Below are 20,043 nucleotides of genomic sequence, written 5' to 3' on the forward strand. Positions count from 1 at the left end.
TTTTAACCACCTACCCATCGCTCGCTAAATTTCAATCAATCGCATAAACAGAGAAGATAGTCTTTATATGTAGCTGTCTGGAGTTGTGCTCCAGTGGAAAAGATAAACCCTTGCTTAAAAGATGAAGTGCCACTATTTAAATGAAAAGTATTCATAATAAAAGGAAAAGAGGGAAATCATCTTAAAAAGCACCAGCAAGAGTGTCTCAAGAACAGCTTATCTAGAATACCTTTTGAGGGATGCAACAGATAAAGAAAATAGGACTAGAAAAGATGAGTTAGTATGACAATTGTGCATATACACTGGATTATTTGGTTTGAGAGGAGAAATGAATCTTCGAGACCTTCAAACATAAAAAAAAATCAATAAAGACAGGCAATGGAATCTGACAGCCTTTCTAGTGTCTGGCTGGTACAATGGGGTATAATCTCATGTTCAGACTTGTGGCATAAATAGTTGTGGGGAGCAGACAGGAACCACTCTCCTTTGCAGTGACCAACTTCTACATACCTAGCATACATTTTCTTTCCTCACACACAGCCACAAGAGACTGTCCTACCCACGGAATCAGGAAAACAACCAGCTGGGGAAAAGCTACAAGGCATCCTAATAACCAAAGAGCAGAGGTGGGATATATAGACATAGCTAAAATGGCCATAGAAAGGGCATCATAGTGCTCCCTCCTCCTCAACACCTTAGGCTCTACAGCCCAGACTCTGGAGCATCTAGCCGGTTCCTGACTGGCAGTGGAAAGGCTACTATCCTGCCACAGCCCTGGGCTTCCTACCCCTGTGGGGGTAGGGGTGGAGGATGGGGTGGCATAGCCCTAAGGAAAGCAGCAGTTCAGTTGCAGAACAAAGGAGAGAGTTAGTTAGGCCTGCAAGAGCACGGGAGGAGCTGAAAGAAGAAAGGGCAACCTGTGTGCTTACTCCAGGTGGGGCCCAGAGATCTCTCAGAATTAGAACTGTTCTCCAGAGGACAGAGATCCATTTCCCTAGAGAAAATGGCTGCCTTGGAAGATGGACTCTGTAGTATTATACCCCACTTAGGTCCCTCCTCTCCTCGAACCTCAGCATCCCTAGGTCCCTCCCCCCCAAATCTCCAGGAATTTCCCAACCTGGAGTTGGCAGCCCTATTAGCTCCCTATGGAGCTGACTGGAAGTTCAGAAGGAACTGAAGGCAGACAGGCATGCTTGGAGCCTTGCAAGCTAGAGAGAACCCAGCCTCATGGATATTCAGAAGGTGACATTCCTGGCCCAGAGGGAAACCCCACCTGACTCGTGCAGACCAATTTCCCCAGTTTAATCCTGCAGAAAGGGTGTAATGGCCAAGACAGGAGCTTATGGAGTTGGCACTGTAAAGGAGTAAAGAAAGTAAAGTGACCCTGTTACATTTCTTGCATATTCACTTATTTTTGGCACTATGAGAAGATGATAGCATCTCCACAGGGGGATGTGGGCCTTGGCCCTGGTGACCTTACACATCCCCACCTCATAAAGCCACTGGCTGGTAGGGAAGCTGGCTGGTAGGGAAAGAGTCCCACATCCTGGCTCAGCTGTCGCCCTGGGCCAAAGGAAACACAGTCACGTGTCTGTGTAGATGCCAGGGATCAAGATCCATCCCCTTTATGTTCCCCCAGAAACATTTAAAAATACTTCCTATTTAATTAGAAATGCTTTATAAAGACTTGGATCTCTGATAACAAATAAGATGTTCTTCCCACGGATCCATACAACTCAGTAGTATCGTGACTCAGCAGTTAATCCCAACTGTATCTTAGCATATAATGAACTTGTGCAGGAAATGGTAGATGGTATAGCTATATAGTGAGTAAATCCTTTGTCTTGAGGCTTTATACCCTCCTCCCCATTTTTCCTCCTTCCGCCTTTGGGCGTAGTGGTAAGAGCCCTTCTTCTTATGTAGTCCCCGATGATTGGCAGGGCTGACAGTGATGGGCAGGACGCTGCCATGGCAACGCAACAATGACACCTAGCAAGCCAACAGAAAAGTGAAACAAAATGCTTCGGTGCTGTACTCACTGTGGATTTAGGGGAAAGCCTATTCCCAGGAGCAGTCATTCTACTCTATGACCTGTCATTCTAGTCCAAGAACACTTCTACTGCTATCAATCCCAGAGTAGTCCATCTGGGCCCAGAGACCTTTATGGAAAATCCACGTACCACCACAGTTTCTTCCGATATCCCTACATGATCTTGTGGGTGGATATAATTTGATTCTCAATTGCTCACTTACATTCTTTTTAGAGCATAGCAATTTCCCCAGATCCTTACTCAATAAGAAAAATTGTAATGTGAGGATTAAACACCAGTGATTTTAATTAATTAAAAGAATAACCAGCAATATGCAACAGATACAATATTCTTTGCCAACCACTTGCAGGTAATGAATGCCTTCCCTTTCTCCTTATACATTAAAAAATGTTGGATTTCACAGAAAGCTAAGCAAGAAAGGCAGGCTGCTTAGAGTTGCCCAAAGGTGAGGCAGGAGACTTTAATGCCTGTATCAGTCCAGATGCATCTAACAATTTTAGGGATGTTTGATTTGGAAATAGAAAATTCTCCACACAATGATTTTCTTTTTAATAGGTCAAGCAGAGATCAAGGAGTAAATTCAGCTGGCAAGCAGTTAATAAATTTAGTCCTATCCAGGGCTTTTTTTCTGGGAAAAGAGGTGGTGGAACTCAGTGGGTTGCCCTCGGAGAAAATGGTCATATGGCTGGTGGCCCCGCCCCCTGATCTCCACACAGAGGAGAGTTTAGATTGCACTCTGTGCCAAACAGTGCGGAGGGCAATCTAAACTCTCCTCTGTCTGGAGATCAGGGGGTGGGGCCACCAGCCATGTGACCATTTTCAAGAGGTGCCGGAACTCTGTTCCACTGCATTCCAGCTGAAAAAAAGCCCTGGTCCTATCCCATACTTTGGTGATTAAATTTATTGACAGATCCAGAAGGGAACAAATTGACAGATTCAGAAGGGACGTTTGTTTCCCTCACAGAGATGCAATTACAGTTGATTATTGTCTGGTTCCAAAAGAAGTTTTAACAAAGATTTATGAGTTTAAAGCAAGAGACTTTTTAGGGGGAGAGCATCTTCCTCTCACTATAACACTGACAGTGGATAAGCAAGCAGTTAAGCCTCTAATGCCAGTGTCTCACATTGAACAGACTTACCAGGGAGTTAGAATAAAGACATTGACATCATCTTTAACTCAAGAAATTAGATCAATAATTTATTCCCAGAAGTGCTGTTCTTTATGACAAGAATGTGCTACGGCAAACAATGCTTTTACCTATTATGAGATTATAAATCAGATAAAAGACCAATGCAAATCTGTTTCAGGCACCTTATTTCAATCAATTAAAAGAAAGGAAGAATGATTGATTCTGAATGTCAGATCTATTTGAGGAAAGTGAGAGTTTATCATAAGAAATTTAGACTTAGGAGATCAGAACATAGTCTTAAGATGGCTAAAGAAGCTTGGAAATTAATAAAAAAGGGCAACTCTGATTAAGAAATTAAGAGCCTTGTTATTTGCCACCCATGAAGGAAAGAGCAAAATGTTCTGGCATATTGTTAACAACAGCTGTAAGAATATCTCTTCCATCCTCTTTTACATTTCTCTGGGCACATGGTTCATTTTTTTCAGTTCTTTATGTTCTAGTGATGATGTTGGTTGTGCAGATCATGAAAATCTAATTGATGTTGGTGAGCTTGAATATTGGCAATCAGTAACAACAAAGTCCATCTCATTAAGAAATCTGGAAAGGCATCAGTTCTGGATGGATTTCCAATAGATCTACTGCAATCAAACCCAAAATGGTGGGCTGAGATACTGGCCCCTCTATTTTCTATGTGAAATACTGGCCCCTCTATTCATGGTGTATTCAATCAGTCTGGAAGAAAGCTTTGCTGGTACCAATTTTTAAGAACAAAGGGATCCACAGAACTACTGCCCGATTGCTCTCTTATCTGTCATTGGGAAAATATATGAAGCCTTTCTGAGTTTAAAACTGAAAGAATGGACAGAAGAATCTGAAATCTTGAGAGAGGAAAGGCATGATCTGCGGGTCTCCCCGTTGGCTGTCATTTTCTCATCACAGTGGCAAAAATGGGACTCTCTGCTGGAAGTACTTTGAAGGGTTAAAGCCAGAAGAAAAGCCAGAAGGAGTTCAGACAGAGTTCAGTCCCTCCCTGCCTCCAGTTGCCAGGGGGATTGATTGCAGGTGCCAGACTGTCTGGCTTTACAAACTGTTGCCGAAGGCAACAACGACCACCTGTTCGTTTAGGATGGGGCCTCATAAACAGCTTGTTCGAGAACAGCAGATTAGGCTGTTCGTGGGTTTTTTCTGTTCATAATGCTGTTTGTGCCCATGTCTAATTAGAACCCCTGGTAACCCTCTCTGCATATTTAATATGTTTAACTATTCCAAGATACTGTAATATTTTTCTAGCTGTCAAATGCCATACCATTGCTTGAATTAAAGGGTTTGTTTATAGGAATTCTGTTCTCAGAATGTTGATGCTTTTGTAATACAGGGAAGATAAGTGTTTTGGCTCTTTTAGTCCTTGAATATCCTTTGTTTAAAGAGAGATATAGAAAACTCTGATGCTAGGGAAGAATAGATTTATAAATAGTGATCAAAGGTTCTCTTTTCTTCTTTGCGATGATTTGAATACTACTAAGTCTTTGGCTTCTTTCCTGTTAGTAATCCAGCAAAAAATCAAAAATTTAAAATGTCTACAATTACAGCAGACGTATAGTGTCCCCCCCCCACTCCCACCTTAAATCAGTGTGTTTAGGCTTAAAGCTATAGCCAATAAAGCCGTACCAGAAAAGGAAAGGAAAGGAGAGACAGAAGTTCGACTTCATATAGGACTAAACCATTCCTCATAAGCTGCAATTGTTCATGAAGAATATTAAACATTTATATCCTTCTACAGATGGAGGCAGTGCACATGAGTGCTACCCGGAGCGATTTCAAAGTAATCAGCCATTCAAGTGCATCAGCTCACCACCATGCAAACTGGGCAGTTTTCTGCACACCACAGCAAAGTCCAGACCTGTGGTGAAAGGGAGAGAATGGCTGGGTCCACATGAACAGCTCACCGACATGAAGAAAAGCTGCCAAGTAGAGAGATATGACGTGGCCTCCACATGGGGTCCAGAAATTTGGATTCTGTCATGCTGTCAAAAGCAAGGGCAAAATGCTACCTGTTCACAGTAGAGAGGCTTCACCTCAGTAAGAAAATTGATTAAAGCAAGCTTAGTTTCAGATTTGGGTCTTTTATGTCTGGAATATAATACCAGTGCAATTTTAATTAGCTTCACACACAATGTAACCTTCCATCTGGTAGAGTAATTTAACAGAATTAATTGTACGCCACCATAAGTCAACGAGACACTGAGGGAAACCATTGAAATGCTATTTCCTTTTCTTTGGAAGAGAATTATGTACAATTTCAGCATGATTTGCATTACTAACAGTGAAGCCCAACTGGGAGGAATCACTCTCATTTATATTACTTTCCCATGAGAAAATCAAGAGCGAACTATAAAGCTAGTGTCATTCTTCATAAACAGTTCCAAAATACTGACTTGGCTTTGGTCAAGACATCTGATTTGGCAGCAAGAATCTTTAATCGCATTTGTGGGCCCAGTGAGTGTGTATATACATATGTGCGCGCGCACACATATACATACACACCCCTTAATAACTTGAGAAATTCCTTGTAAATAATCAACATACTTTATTTGAGAAGTCCAAGCACCATGGCCACAAACCAAGATGTCCTTTGCTGTGCAGACTGGAGAATAACTTTCCATGTGCCAAAGTTTCCCTTATTTCAGAAGTGAATGGGACGCTCTTGAGATCACTAAACTATATTGAGTTTTTGGGTTGTATGACTTTTCTCCTTATTTGTATCTCTTTGCCTCTGCTGAACCATTACATTGCTTCATCCGGCCCTAACGGTATGCACTTTGTGCATCATATAGATAGCATAAGAAAACTGATCCAATGAAGACAGGACTCAGAGGAGACTAAGCAAGCAACACATACCCCACCAATCTCATGCCATCCTTAGAGGATGGCCTCACATTCCAAGAGTTAGTAATTGGTCAACAATGTGAGTAACACAGCAAACAAGCAAATGGAGACCATAATACAAGGGGCATGTGCAAATTAACTGACATAAGAGAGGTACAAGTCTTTTATTAGGAGACTGATGAGTATAACTTGATTAAGAAGGGCAGGAATTTAAAAAAATAGCATAGGCATACTTTTCTGTATGCAAATAATATTTACACTTAGACTGAATTCCAAGCAAGAATCAGCACAGTCATCAATAGTTCATGCCAGTGCACCATCTCATACCACATGCACCACCAACTGCAGCTGGCCTCACCCATCATATTTTGCCAATTGTTTGTTTTGCTGCTGGGAGAAGGATCAACTGCAGCCAGCAGGAAGATGAGGCAGAGATCAACGGCTTTTGTCAAATGCAACTGGAAATTAAGGGATGTATATTACTCTAGTATTTTTATCTCCATGCTTGTTCCCACAGTCTACACTGAAACTCCACCCTGTACACCAAGGCTCTCTTACTGGACATAGCCAAGGCAGTAAGCACGGAGACGGAAACTTTCTCCTAAGTTACTGCACTACTCTTTTTTTGTTTACTAAGAAAAAAACTTAAGTCACCCAATGTGTGAACAAGGAATCTTATACAAATATGCAAATCTAGCTCTCACTTCAAGCTCTACAACATTTCTCCAGCCCCTAGAGCAAGAAATATTTTCAGAACTGCCTTCTGATTATGATATTCACAGTTTCCTCACAACTGCAGGAGTCTAGCTATTTAACAATCAATTTCAAGTTGGGGTTTGGCTTTAAACTATCTCTTGTTTCTGCTTGGGGATACTGTGTACTTTAAAGGAAATTAACACTTGCTGTGTAATTATTACAAAAACTAATTGTGAAGTATGGTGGCAATAGGTGGGGAGCTGGGTAGACTTTCCCCTTCACAGACACACAAGCCTTTCGTTCTCCTTGCTGTTCACCCCAAACCTCTCTTCATAGGTTTGGGCTTCCCAGGCAAGCAAAGGCCGGGAGTCCACTGCCACATGCCCCCTGCCCACTGCCACATTCCACCTTCACAACTGCAGGCAGAGACCCCTAACCCCAGTCCTCACAGGGTCCCCTCTCTCCTCCTCCAGAGGCTCCACCAGACAGGCAGCCAGTTCCCTGTGTGTGCCCCCCCTCACCCAGCTACAGCCCAGGGCTATTGGGGAAAAGGGAACTCAGAGGTTACTTTCCTTATATATATGCTGCCACCATTTATATTAGGCCCATTTAATGTGATCAGAGCGTTTTTGTGTGTTTCAGATATTTCCCCATAGCTAACAATCTCATGCCAGCCAGGGTTAAACAAAACCAAACTAAACTTTATTTACACAACGGAATATAGGAGTGAATAGATTTTAAACTAAAAACTATACTGGAATTAAATAGGGAAGGTTACAATATAAAAGAACAGATTCACAACCAGCTATCTTTCTGCTGTCTCTTCTAGCAGCATTTCAAGCCCTTCTGTCCAGCAGCTCCTAAGAGCCTTTGTTTCCCTCCAATGAACATTCACTCATGGGCCCAGCATTCTGCCCACTCCCATTGGTTGTCTCTCAGGACAGGCAGAGCTAGAGCCAGTCCTCTCCGTCACGTGAAGATTTCCAAGATTAAAGCTATCTTGCTCTAGTTATACTGTATGGCTTCAGGGCCAGTTCTGATATAATATTAGTAGATTTCATCTGTAGGAAGACAAGTAATATGAACAACATGATGCAACCTTTCCTGGAGAAGTGGAGGCCAATACTTAGCTTTGCTGAGAAGATTCCATCAAACTTCATACACTTTGGCTGTAGATATTCTTGTCTGCCTCTTTAGTCTCCAAGCCATATTCAGATGAGTACTACTAACCTCAAGCAGCTTCCCTGCTATTCACAAAATCTATCCAGTCCAGCCATAAACATTTCAATCTATGCTCCAAATAAGGGCTTAGAGCCAAAACACACGTTAAGAAAAACCTAGGTTCAGCACGTGTTCTCTTACCTCAAGGTTTGCCGGGATCTGTAGGAGTCCTGGAAGCTTAAAGTAGGCGTCCTGGAAGCTTAAAGATCTATAGGGGTCCTGGAAGCTTAAAGTCCTGGAAGCTTAAAGGATCTGTAAGCGTCCTGGAAGCTTAAAGGCGTCCTGGAAGCTTAAAGCTTAAAATACAGGCGCCTGTATTTCCCTTTCCCTTTTTGCTGCTCTGTAAATGCTAAACTTTAAGCTTCCAGGACGCCTACAGATCCCAGCAAACCTTGAGGTAAGAGAACACGTGCTGAACCTAGGTTTTTCTTAACGTGTGTTTTGGCTATTTGATCCACTGGACGTTTTCAGCAGATTTAAGGAATCCCCATCTGCGGAATGTGACGCCCCCACCACCACTACAATCCAAAGTGCCCCCAGAAATGCTCCTCTTGAAGGGACAGAAGACTCCCCAGAAACAGCATATGAGGGAGATAGAGATCTGCCCTGGAAAGGGGGATTGCCAAAACTTTCTCCCCTTTTAAGCATGTGAAATTCTCCAGCGGATCCAAGTAGGGGGGTACACCAAAAATATTGTTGATCTAGATCCAGAATTCAGAAATACTACCCCCAAAAAACCTGTTTCAGGTGGGTAGCTGTGTTGATCTGAAACTTGATTTACAGAGTATGAGCTTCTGAGAATCTAGTTGGTCTTTAAGATACTATTGGACCCAAATCTTGCAAAAAAAAAAATTCAGTATCCCTGAAATCCAAGTTAGATTCTCTAATCTGGTTAGAGAATCCCAAATTTATCCAGCAATTATTCCCTATGGGAAAACTTTCTGGAATCTGCAGAGGGCATTTTTCAAGCAAATGCCACCAAAATTGCAAGAAACCTACTCCTGACCATCCAAAGATCCCCAGGTTTCAGGAAGATTGGACCCTGGGGTCCAATTCTATGGACCCTTGAACAAGCTACTGCCACCCACTCTCCATTGTTTCCTATGGAGGAAACATTTGCACGGCTTTTCAGGCAAAGGGAAACAGTAAGCAAAGGCAACCCTTGGCCAAAAGCCAATCTCAAATGCAAGACCCACTCTCAATGCAAGCTGAACCAACAAAGCCCAACAGAATCAAAGGGAACTAATGTCAAACCATAAAACTCCAATGTCAAACCAAAGAAGTCGAATGTGAAACCAGAGAATCCCAAATTGAAGCAAGGGGGAGTGAGGCTTGTTGGAGCTACAGAGTCTTAAGGATGCTGGTGGTGGCTTGTAGGGCTCTTTTTGGAGCTCAGGTAGGGGTTGAGGATTGGGATAGGAATACATTCTGCCTGCTCCCTCCTATTCTCCTCCAGTCTTGAATTGCTCTCCAGCCATAGCATGAAACTTGTCTCCATTTTGCACTGCTGCCCTCTCACTCACTGCTGCTCCACATCTGCAGGGATGCCTGCCTGCTTTTCTCTGTGAGGTGAAGGCCAAGGGCTGAATAATCTGGCCCATCAGAGTTCGGCTTCCCAGATCCAATCCAGGCTTCTCCAGGGTGATCTAGCATAGCCACATTATTCTAGATCAACATAAATCTGGCTATTTAGCCCATTCATGAATCCTGGATTGTACACTCCTGGATCCCAGCCAAATGCTAGATCAAGTCTAATACAGCATATTAGATATTTTCCCCAACAGAATCCCACTGCTTTTATCATTCACATAATAAATCCACTTTTGTTTTGATTGCATGTGCAGATAATATTTAGCAGGGGGGAAAGCAGTAGCAAACCCTGTAGCAGTTCAAACCCTGCTCAGTTACAATGGGCATAATCATACCTGTATATAGTCATCTGTTGAACACAACTGGAAAGAACCAGTGTACATACCTCCTCATAAGTTCACTTTTCAACCAAAATGTGCTTCAATGAATTTATAGCCCTGTATTAAAAAGTACTCCCTACTTGCCTATAATGTTTAGTTTTACAGCTGAGAAGTATTTCTAACCCAACAAATGATATGCAAATTAATTGAGCTTTATAAGATATGCTAGTCTTTGGGGAAGAAGTTTCTACATGAAATTAAAATGCCACATTCTTTGGTCAAAGCTTTCAGTGCATAAAGGCTTTGGAATCACAAAACCTACCGGCTAGGGTGAAGTTGCACTAACTGCTGGCAATTTTTTTAAAAGGAGGGGAGGCCCACTCCTTGTGACAAAGGTCAATTATTTGCAGGAAAAGAACCTGTCTCTATATATGAAAGTTTCATGGAATAGCTTTGTCTGGAATGGCCCCATGAGGATGTTGTAGGCTCCAGAATGTCCCCTTTGCCTAAGGGATGGCCCTGTGGCCACCCTGATCAGTTTAGGGTCATTTGACTTGGGTTATCCTGGTTCCTGTTGCTTTCCCCCCTAAACCAGCAAGTAATCATTGGGAGCTTTGTGAATCTATTGCTGAAGGCTGACATTAGGTGCCTTCCAATTAGGAAGCAAAAGGCAGGGACTTAAACAGGATGCATGCAATATGTGAACCAATTCTGAGAGCTGTCATCAAAAAGTTCTTTTCCTAGCACGTGGCCTACTGTACCAATGTTCTATTTATACTTTCCCTTTGAAAGCCTGTCACCTAAACAACAACAGAAGTGACCAAAATGAGATCAGTTCATTATTCATTTCTGTATGTCATATGTTGTGTTTTTAAAAGCACCCCAGAGTTGTGTGTTCTCTCTGTAGCTGACGTATGGCGTGCCCAAATATTTGGAATAATGTGTAGAAAACATCTGGCTTCAATTATATTGCAGTCCTCTTATACAGACAATGAGAATTGAATTAAGGAATATTTTGAAACCCCCACAGAGATGTAAAAGTATTAACAGCTGCACCAGAACGTTACTGTTCAAATGTTTGAAAATGTTTAGCTGTACCAATCAACAATTTTACACCTCATAAATATCAATAATGCCATTTTAATGCATATTTTCAAAGGGGAGGGAACCCTAAATTTCCTAAATATAGCACAATCCAGAGAACAGATATTTTATATACACATACAGACAAACATTTTTTAAAAAATTATAAATGCATACCATATTGTGGCAGGGAAAATACAATGAAGCTTAGCACTGAAAAGGCTTGGCATCCTACATATAAACACTATAAAATAGTTATAAGAGAGAGACTGAGCAAGTGTTTTGTAGCAGTTTCTGGTGTTTGCCAATACATTAAAAACAGGCTGACCAGTCGAGCAGTTTGTGATTTGCTTTCTGCAAAAGAAATGTCTACAAATGATGGTGGGCATAGTATAAATTTTCCATTTTACAGTCTCTCTTGATGCTGGCAAGTCTCAATTGCCATTTTCTTTCATGTCAGCATTGGCACAGTGCAAGTCTGGTGGAGACCTACCCTGACCTTTGTGTAGAGCTTGCAGGAGCCCCTGCAGGCTTGTCAAACACCCATATGACCTAATCCTGAAATTGGTATGCAGCTGTACACAGCTATAGCTGCCTACGTCTTCACCAGATGACTAGTGAGGTCAGTGCCAACCATCAATATGGGCAGAAGGAGGATGTGTGAATTCACATCCTCCTTTCCCTTTTTCACTCCTGTGAAAGGATGCAGGATTATCCTTTCAGTTCCTCAGCCTCCCAACCATATCAGCAAACCTAGCAGTGGTATCTCCCTTTTAGCCATTGCCTGAATGGTCTGAGGATATATATGTCTTAACCCAAGCGCCCTGTGAACTTCATATGCAAGGCACTTTCCCACATATGGCTTCTACAACAGCAAAGGTGCACATGCAGAACTTGAGGGCTAATGCAAGCTCATAAACAGAAGAGTTATTGGTCAGGAACCAGTGCAACTTTTTTTGTACGCCTAAGGAGGTTTGGGGCTTTTATTTCTCAAATAGCAGCCCTGCATGCCACACAGCAAACCACATTTGAACCTCAAGGGACTTTTCAAAGCAGCTTGAGATATAGCACAGAGGTCTGCTACTCAACAAAAGAAAGTCAGAAATCCCTCTCAGCATGCCCAAGTCCATTGGCATTCCCTCAAGTAGCTCTTTGGTTCATTGTTTTTTGAGTGACGATCATAATTACAAAGCATATATGAACTCCTTTTCAATACTTGCAGATCTTGTTAACGTTTGCTGGGATGTAAGAGCAAAATCAAAACTATATTCTAAGTATTTAAATGATTAGGAATTTGAAGTAAGCTGTTTCTACTCACCTGTTTTGCGAAGCGGGAAATCATCCTTGGCATCTTGTGCTCCCGGCAATGTGTATTTGTAGGAAGGAGATGTCCCACTAAGAGGTGGAGAACTTTGATCCAATGAGGTATGATGGGCAGCCCTAAAGAAAGTACAGAGAGATAAAGTTGCTTTTACACTGCATTTTGTTTTCTCCGTGGCAGAAGTCAACAATTCATGCAATAACTCTGTTTGTTTGTTTTTAAAGAGCCACAATATACTTTTAGATAATCTTCTCCAAGCAGTTCACAAAAGGCATGCTGGATAAGTGCTGTGATAATACAGATAATATTTGCTATTGGACTGGTGATGTCATGTTTTCTAATCTATAGCAGATTAATAAAGACTGATTCCTATTTGCAATCTGGATACATAAAAGATTTTATTAGTGGATGTGGAAAATGCTGTCAAGTCATAGCTGATTTATGGCGACCCCTGCTGGGATTTTCAAGGCAAGAGACTGACAGGTGGTTTTACATTGTATGCTTCTGCATAGTGACCCTAGTCTTCCTTGGAGATTTCCTATCCAATTACTAATCACGGCTGATCCTGCTTAGCTTCCAAGATCTGATGAGATCAGGCTTGCCTGGGCTATCCAAATATTTAATTATATGCAGTAAAAGAACCTTCAACACAGAGATGTAAATCTTTTTCACACTTTACAAATTATTTCAAAAATTGGCAAGAAATTAAGAAAGCCCAGCAATCCAGACGAGGAATATAAAGTTAAGTATTTGTGGATGGGTAATCTTTTTTTTTAATACCCATTTATAATTAATTAATTTAAGACTACAATGACTACAATGACTACTAGATTTTACACATACCATGGATGGCCAAAAAGACAAATAAGAGGGTTCTGGATCAATTCAAGCCTGAATTCTCCCTAGAAGCTAAAATGACAAAACTAAGACTATCATGTTCCAGACACATCATGAGAAGGAGACCATTGGAAAAGTCAGTAACACTGAAAATGTTGAGGGCAGGAGGAAAAGAGGAAGATCCCAAGTGGCTTGACTCAATAAAACAAGCCACAGCCTTCAGTCTACAAGATCTAAGCAAGGATGTTAATGATAGGATGCTTTGGAGGTTGTTAATTTATAGCGTCACCATAAGTTGGAAGCAACTTGACAATACATAACACACAACAACTACTACAATGACTACCATTATTATCATTGCTGCTGCTGCTGCTAAGGAAACTGGGCTAGGATCAGGGAGACTTGGTTCAAATCTTCCTCAGTCCTAAAGTCCAGTGGGCTAGTCTAATCAATTTAAAAGGATTGTGAAAATAAGATTGGACTGGGCTATCTGAGCTCAGTGGAGGAAGGGTGGGATAAAAATGATACTAAATTAAACACATACTTAGATTTGCAACCTTCCTATGGAAGTTGCAAACATCAACTAAAGACTATCAGTTAGGATTTTAGCTTTTTTAAGGATTCAAGTTTGAGAAGATTTTGAGGTAGAGTTCTGGTTTGTGATGAAGCAGATGCTTTGCCCATAGAAGGTTCCAAATTCAATAGGATCTCCAGTTAAAAGGATTATTTTGTAGGGGAAGAGAAAGACCTCTTCCTGAGACCCTGGAGAGCCACTTCCAATCAGAGCAGAAATAGTTGACCCATGGACTAACTCAGCATAAAGCAGCACCATGTGTTCAAGATAAAAGGAAGATGAACTTACGTGTACCAAAGTTTAGGGTGCCGGCTAACGGAATGGTTCTTCCCATTGGCTGGAGAGTCTTTTGTTGCTGATTTGCTCAGTAGGAACTCCTGAAGTTTCTGCTTCACTTCTGTACTGGCCACTGCTCCTAGAACATACAGGAGTATTTAAAATGGATTAATAAGATGAAGTGCTGAGAATTCATTTTAAAAAATAAATCCAACAGTTATTGTCAAAGGCTTTCACAGCCGGAGAACGTTAGTTGTTGTAGATTTTCCAGGCTGTATGGCTGTGGTCTTGGCATTGTAGTTCCTGACGTTTCACCAGCAGCTGTGACTGGCATCTTCAGAGGTGTAGCACCGAAAGACAGAAATCTCTCAGTGTCAATGTGTGGAGAAAATGTTAGCAGGTAATTTATATCTACTCAGGAAGGTGGGTTTGGGCTGAGTCATCCTGTAAGAGTTTCCCAGGTTTTGGCATGATAATGGGGGGAAGCTTCACTGTATCCTGAGGAGGTTCTTTTGCATATAGATTGGTGATTGTGTTAGGATTTTACAAGTGTCATTCTCTTCTGTCATGAAAGAGTTAATCTGTTTGTGGTTAGTTAGGCACAGCTAGTTAGCATGAGGCCAGTTAGATGTCCAGTTGATCTTCCCACCATGGAAAAGGGGAGTTGCATGTTTAATGAACAGATCTAGGACTGATTATTGGCTGACCAGGTTTATTGGGGGCAATTAACATTCTTTCCTTTTACTTAGGATGCCATTGCTCTCCAGTCAGTTAGACCGTTATCTCCAGCATGTAAGGATGTAGAAACTAAGTTAGCTCTTCTTTATTTTATCTCAAATGTAACCTTTATTATTTTACCCTGTATGTAGTAAACGTTATTTTAGAAGCTGAACACACATGTCTGTGATTCTTTATCTGCTGTGCAAAACTCTACTCTGCAATTTATATTTTACCCAACAAGTTGATATACTAATCTTATCTGTAGGGCTATTGTAAGATGTAGGGTATTTTGTTAGTCTGGTGTTTTTGAGGCCTGGAAACCATGCCCTATTCATTCTTAAAGTCTCTTCTTTCCTGTTGAAATTGTGCTTATGCTTATGAATTTCAATGGCTTCCCTGCGCAATCTGACAAAGTAGTCGGGGATGTGCTGTCCAGTATTTTAGTGTCCTGGAATAAGATACTGTGCCCTGTTTGAGTTAGGGTATGTTCAGCCACTGCTGATTTTTCAGGTTGGCCAAGTCTGCAATGTCTTTCATGTTCTTTTATTCTTGTCTGGATGCTACGCTGTGTGGTCCCGATGTAAACTTGTCCACAGCTGCAAGGTATGCAGTATACTCCTGCAGAGGTGAGGAGCCTCTGAATCGCTGAATAATGTGATACTAAAAGCCAAAGTGCATTAAATGGATGCTGCATGGAGATCATTTTAAGTTGCTCCCTAGAACGATAGTTTTCTCTGGCAAGCTATTCATATATGAAATTTAGGGAATTTTCTCTGCACCACTGTAGACTACCCCCAAAATTCTGCACACTACATCACTGAAATCAATTTCATGGCATCGCTGTGCCATATCCAACATGAATTTCTTCAAAAGGGCATTTGTGAGAAAAGTTCCTCATAGACTATACAAAATCAGGCAGCACTTTCACAAGCATTGGATATAAAGTAGAAATTAAATTCATTGTTGATTTTATGGCTCTTATTTTGGAAGATGAATAGTTGTATGGTATGGATTGTGCTTATATTGTGAACTGACTTCAGTCCTTTTCAGAAAAAAGAGCAATATACACATTTTTAAGTAAATAAGTAACTGTGCAATGGATTCTGGAAAAGTTACAGATAGTGGCCCTAATGCTGGAAGAAACTCTTAGCAAATATATAAGCTACCTCAGAGCCTATTGTTTCTTCCAACTCAAAGGCATAACTCTCCACGATTAATTTGCAACAGGCATGCATTGAAATCACACTTTTCATAAGGAAGAGGAAAAAATGGCAAGAGCCACATGCAGAGGAGAGTCTGAACAGCACAGATGATATCATGCGTGTAGTGGGTAGTTTTCAAACGCACAGTGAAAACTAGAGACATCTGCCACAAAACATATGTGTCAGTGTGAAAGGCAAAGTAGTACAGAGCCCAGAGAATCTTGTGGCATGCTACCGCTTAGTTTATATAATTCCCTATATAAGCTAAATTTATATTTTTAGCATACAATGAAGTTTTCTATTTTGTTGAAAATTAACACGTATTTCATTATCCTTCAGGATGTTTCACTGACAACAAATGCGGTGGGTGGTTCCAATCTGTTACCTCCCCTAAACAGCATTTTGAAGCAGAGGAACTATTTGAGTTTCACTCCCATTTGTGAGGGGAATTATATGTATCTGCCTCCCCCTAGTGAGTATCATATTCCAGTCTTGTCCTCTCTTTTAGAATTGTTTGCCATAAAGACACAGTAACAGGGGCCTGAGTCAGTTAACATTCATACACCAAGCTGCAGAGTTACAGGAAGAGTAGCTGCGTCATCACAAGTATGTGAAAATAAAAAATATAGAGATATGTGCGAATCCTAGCAAAGAAGGATCAAATTGCCACACAGTGAATCCAAACAGAACTTAACTGACAGGCCATGTTTTGAGATGGCTGATAAACTGTGACCACTAATAGTTGACAGTAGTGATGTAGGTGGCAGCAAGCCAACAGAAACTGGATGGCCTTTCCGAATCGGGACTTAGCTGAGTAGATCTTACTTTCTCGACTTCTTTCTTTGCTTCTGATAGGAGGAAGCTGCTCCCTGCGATGCCTCTCCAGCTCCTGTTCTTGCCTCTGTTGCTCCAGCTTCTGCTCTTTCTCAAGAAGTTCTTGTTGTTGCTTAATGGCCAAGAGTTCCTGTTGTAACTTGCAAAGAAGACAAAGTCATGAGAAAGTACAGTCAAGTCAAGCCAATGCCATTCTACTTTTTGACAATGGCTACAATCAATTGTTAATCATCATTGTCCTATCAAGTAAAACAAGATTTGCATTAGTTATGGCTCATGGTTTAAGTGGAACTCACAGCCTGATTCTATACATATTCATTCAGAAGAAATCCCCGCAGATTTCTGTGGGACTCAGTCCTGATTAAACTGTCTTTAACCAGCCAGGACCCAAAATGGAACTTTCTTTTCTTTCAGGTTTATCTTCCGTTCAGTGTTCTGCTGGTTTTTAAAAAGAAATATGCCATAAAAGTGATACAATACAGTAAACGTGGCTTCTCTTAGTGGGTTTTCTCCAAACAATCAGACTTTTCCACAGGCAGATCTGTGTGCGTTTTCTGCCCATTCATCACTGAGGCCAACAGCTCTGATTGCTGTCCTCAAACAACAAGAAATTCTGCACATCCAACTACTTACAATTTTGTGTGTGACAGATTGAAGGCATGAGCGTAAGCGACAGTCATACATTCATGTGGGTGTTTCTGCACTGCTTTAGTGAAAGGTTCTGTTTAAACTTCATTCATATTAGGAAGGTAGTCTACAACATCACTGTTGATATTTCCATTTTTATGGGTACAGGCAGTCCAAAAGTAACACAGTCCAAAGATATTTTGTCAAGCTTTATATTACATATGAACAACACTGAAAGCACTTTAGGAGCCAAGCATGCTCGCATATCTTTGGCAACTACACACCTTTTTGAAATAAAGTGTGCTCAGAATGGGATTGCCTGCTCTGGAGTTAGACAACAATGTCTTTAATTTTGAAAAGCTCGCTTCACTTTTGGGCCTATCTAGGCCTGTCCATTCTGAGACACTACTGTTCAGGCCCAGGAAGCAGGAAAGCAAGCTGGAATGCAAGCTGAAAAATCTGCAACAAGGTACATTCTAACAATAGGAATTTAGCCCTATGTCACATTGTTGTCTAACACCAGGTTGTTAAATCCCTGGAGACTTTGAGGGTGGAGCACAGGGAGCGTAGAGTTTAGGAGAGGAGGGGCCTCAGAAGGGTATGATGCCATAGATTCCACTCTCCAAAGGAGCCATTTTCTTTGGGGGTACTGATCTCTGTTGTCTGGAGAGGGGAGATCTCCAGACACAACCTGGATGTTGGCAGCCCTAGCTCAGTACTTCCAAAAGTCACAACTTTTACTTTGGGAGCTAAATGCTTCACAATTCTAGCTAAAATTCTCAATACAGACTGTACACTAAACACTATTCCTAAGACAGCAGGGATCCTATTCCCCCTGTGGGGGAAAGGGATCCTCTGCTTCCACCCTCTGCCCCCACTTACCTGGCTATCGGGGGGGAAAGGTGTGGGAATGGCCCTCCTGGGCACACTCCCAGGGCAGCACAACAATGTCACTTCCTGGAAGTGACATCATCACGTAGGTGTGGGGGCATGTGCATGATAAGGATGTGCACGAAAAGCACAATGGGAGAGACGAAAAGGTAAGCACCGGGTCCTCTCCCCAGGAGGATAAGGGGACCTGGCAACCCTATATGACAGTGAGTTAAAAATGGGCCTTGTGTTCGGGTCTGTCTACTTTACTTTATGAGCTGGGACATTAGCAGATACAACACACACACACACTTAAAAGCAGATCAATATGGCACTAACTAAGTTCCCTAAAAGGGTAGAAGGTTTTCAAAATATTTTAATTCTGAACATCTTGTTCTACAAAAAATCAAAGGAGGGTGGGGGAGCTGGTTGTTGGATTTTAACAAATTCAGATAGCCTCATCTCCTGTAAGCATTTGAAGACATTCTTTACAAAAGAGTGCCAAAGCATTATCCGCATGCAAGCTCAAGCTTTCATTGCACGCTGTAGTCAAGCCTACAAATCATAACTCAAGCTCGGTTAGCCATTAAAGTCTTCCCAGGAGCTACTCATTCCTCACTATTATTGATCTTTCAACATTAATCTCATTGTGGTGAATCTGGGTGAAAGAGGAAACATCTTTCTACCTTGATGTGTTCCTGGATCTGAGCTTGGTGCTGTCGAGTCAGGTTCTCGTGCTGTTTCTGAAATTCTGCAATCAGGAGCTGTTTCTGAATTTGCTGCTGCTGCTGGATAAGTAGCAGTTCCTGCTGCAGCTGCTTCTCCCGCAGAATGGGGTCCACCATGGGAACCATCATCCTGAGATCGGTTCGCAAGTCTAATGGTGTGATCGGTTCTAATCCCACCGGTACTTCTGACTTCACATCCACTAGTATGCAAGAACAAACACAGAAAGGAGAAAATAGGTGGTCATGTTAGAGGTTTACGAGAATATGAACAGTGTGGAGAAAGGGGGCAGGGAAATATTTTTCTCCATACTTCGTGAATTTTGTGAATTGCTGAACCTGATAGGCCAAAGAACCAAGAGTGACAAACAAAAGCATTTCTTCATGCAGCACTTAATTATTTTTATTTTGTTTCTATTTTATTTACATTAATTATTCTCTGCTTTTCTCACTGAGACTCAAGGTGGATTACACAGTGTGTAATCTTAAATCTTCAAAACTTAAATATGATACAAACCTGAAACAAAGCATAAGCAATTAAACATGACCTATTAAGTGATGCAGAAGTTACCCTGTAAGTACATAGTAGTATAGTCCACATCCCTGCCCCTTTATCAAAGTATCTCTCTGAATCATTTCCTTACAGTATAGCCCTCCTACCTGTGTAAGAAAGCCCTCCTGAATAATTCCATTGTGCATAATTTATGGAAATCCAGGAGAGTGAGAGCCCTCCTAACTTCATCAGGCAGGCCATTTCATAAGGCGGGGAGAGGATGCATGACAGAGTACAGACAGATGTTTATTTTGCCCATTTGCAGGATGGCACCCACGGCAGGATGGCCGTTCAGATGAGCAAAGCTGCCATGGTGGAACATAGGCGATTTTGTAGATGAGGGACTAAGGCCATGAAGGGCTTTGTGAGTGATAGCCAAAGCCTTAAAACTGAACTTGGTAACTGATAGGTAGCCACTGCAGTGACTGCAGAATGGGAGTAACATGCATGCTCCGCCTAGCTCCTGATGATAATCAAGCTGCAACATTATGCATCAACTAAAGTATCCAAGTTGACTTTGACGGGAG

At 41.6% G+C, this 20,043-nt stretch overlaps 1 protein-coding gene across 1 annotated transcript in view; it reads right to left on the reverse strand.

Moving 5' to 3' along the window:
• Positions 1–20,043, reverse strand: part of HDAC9 (histone deacetylase 9) — a 572,443-nt gene that overhangs the window by 315,004 nt on the left and 237,396 nt on the right. The window contains exons 3-6 of the mRNA XM_054990743.1: positions 18,925–19,166; positions 16,733–16,880; positions 13,998–14,124; positions 12,296–12,417 (exon numbers count right to left, since the gene is read on the reverse strand). Of these exons, the coding sequence (XP_054846718.1) occupies positions 12,296–12,417; positions 13,998–14,124; positions 16,733–16,880; positions 18,925–19,166 (639 nt within the window). The remainder of the gene's footprint in view (positions 1–12,295; positions 12,418–13,997; positions 14,125–16,732; positions 16,881–18,924; positions 19,167–20,043) is intronic.

Source organism: Eublepharis macularius, chromosome 11 (genome assembly GCF_028583425.1).
Source record: "Eublepharis macularius isolate TG4126 chromosome 11, MPM_Emac_v1.0, whole genome shotgun sequence".
In the NCBI taxonomy this organism is placed as follows: domain Eukaryota; kingdom Metazoa; phylum Chordata; class Lepidosauria; order Squamata; family Eublepharidae; genus Eublepharis; species Eublepharis macularius.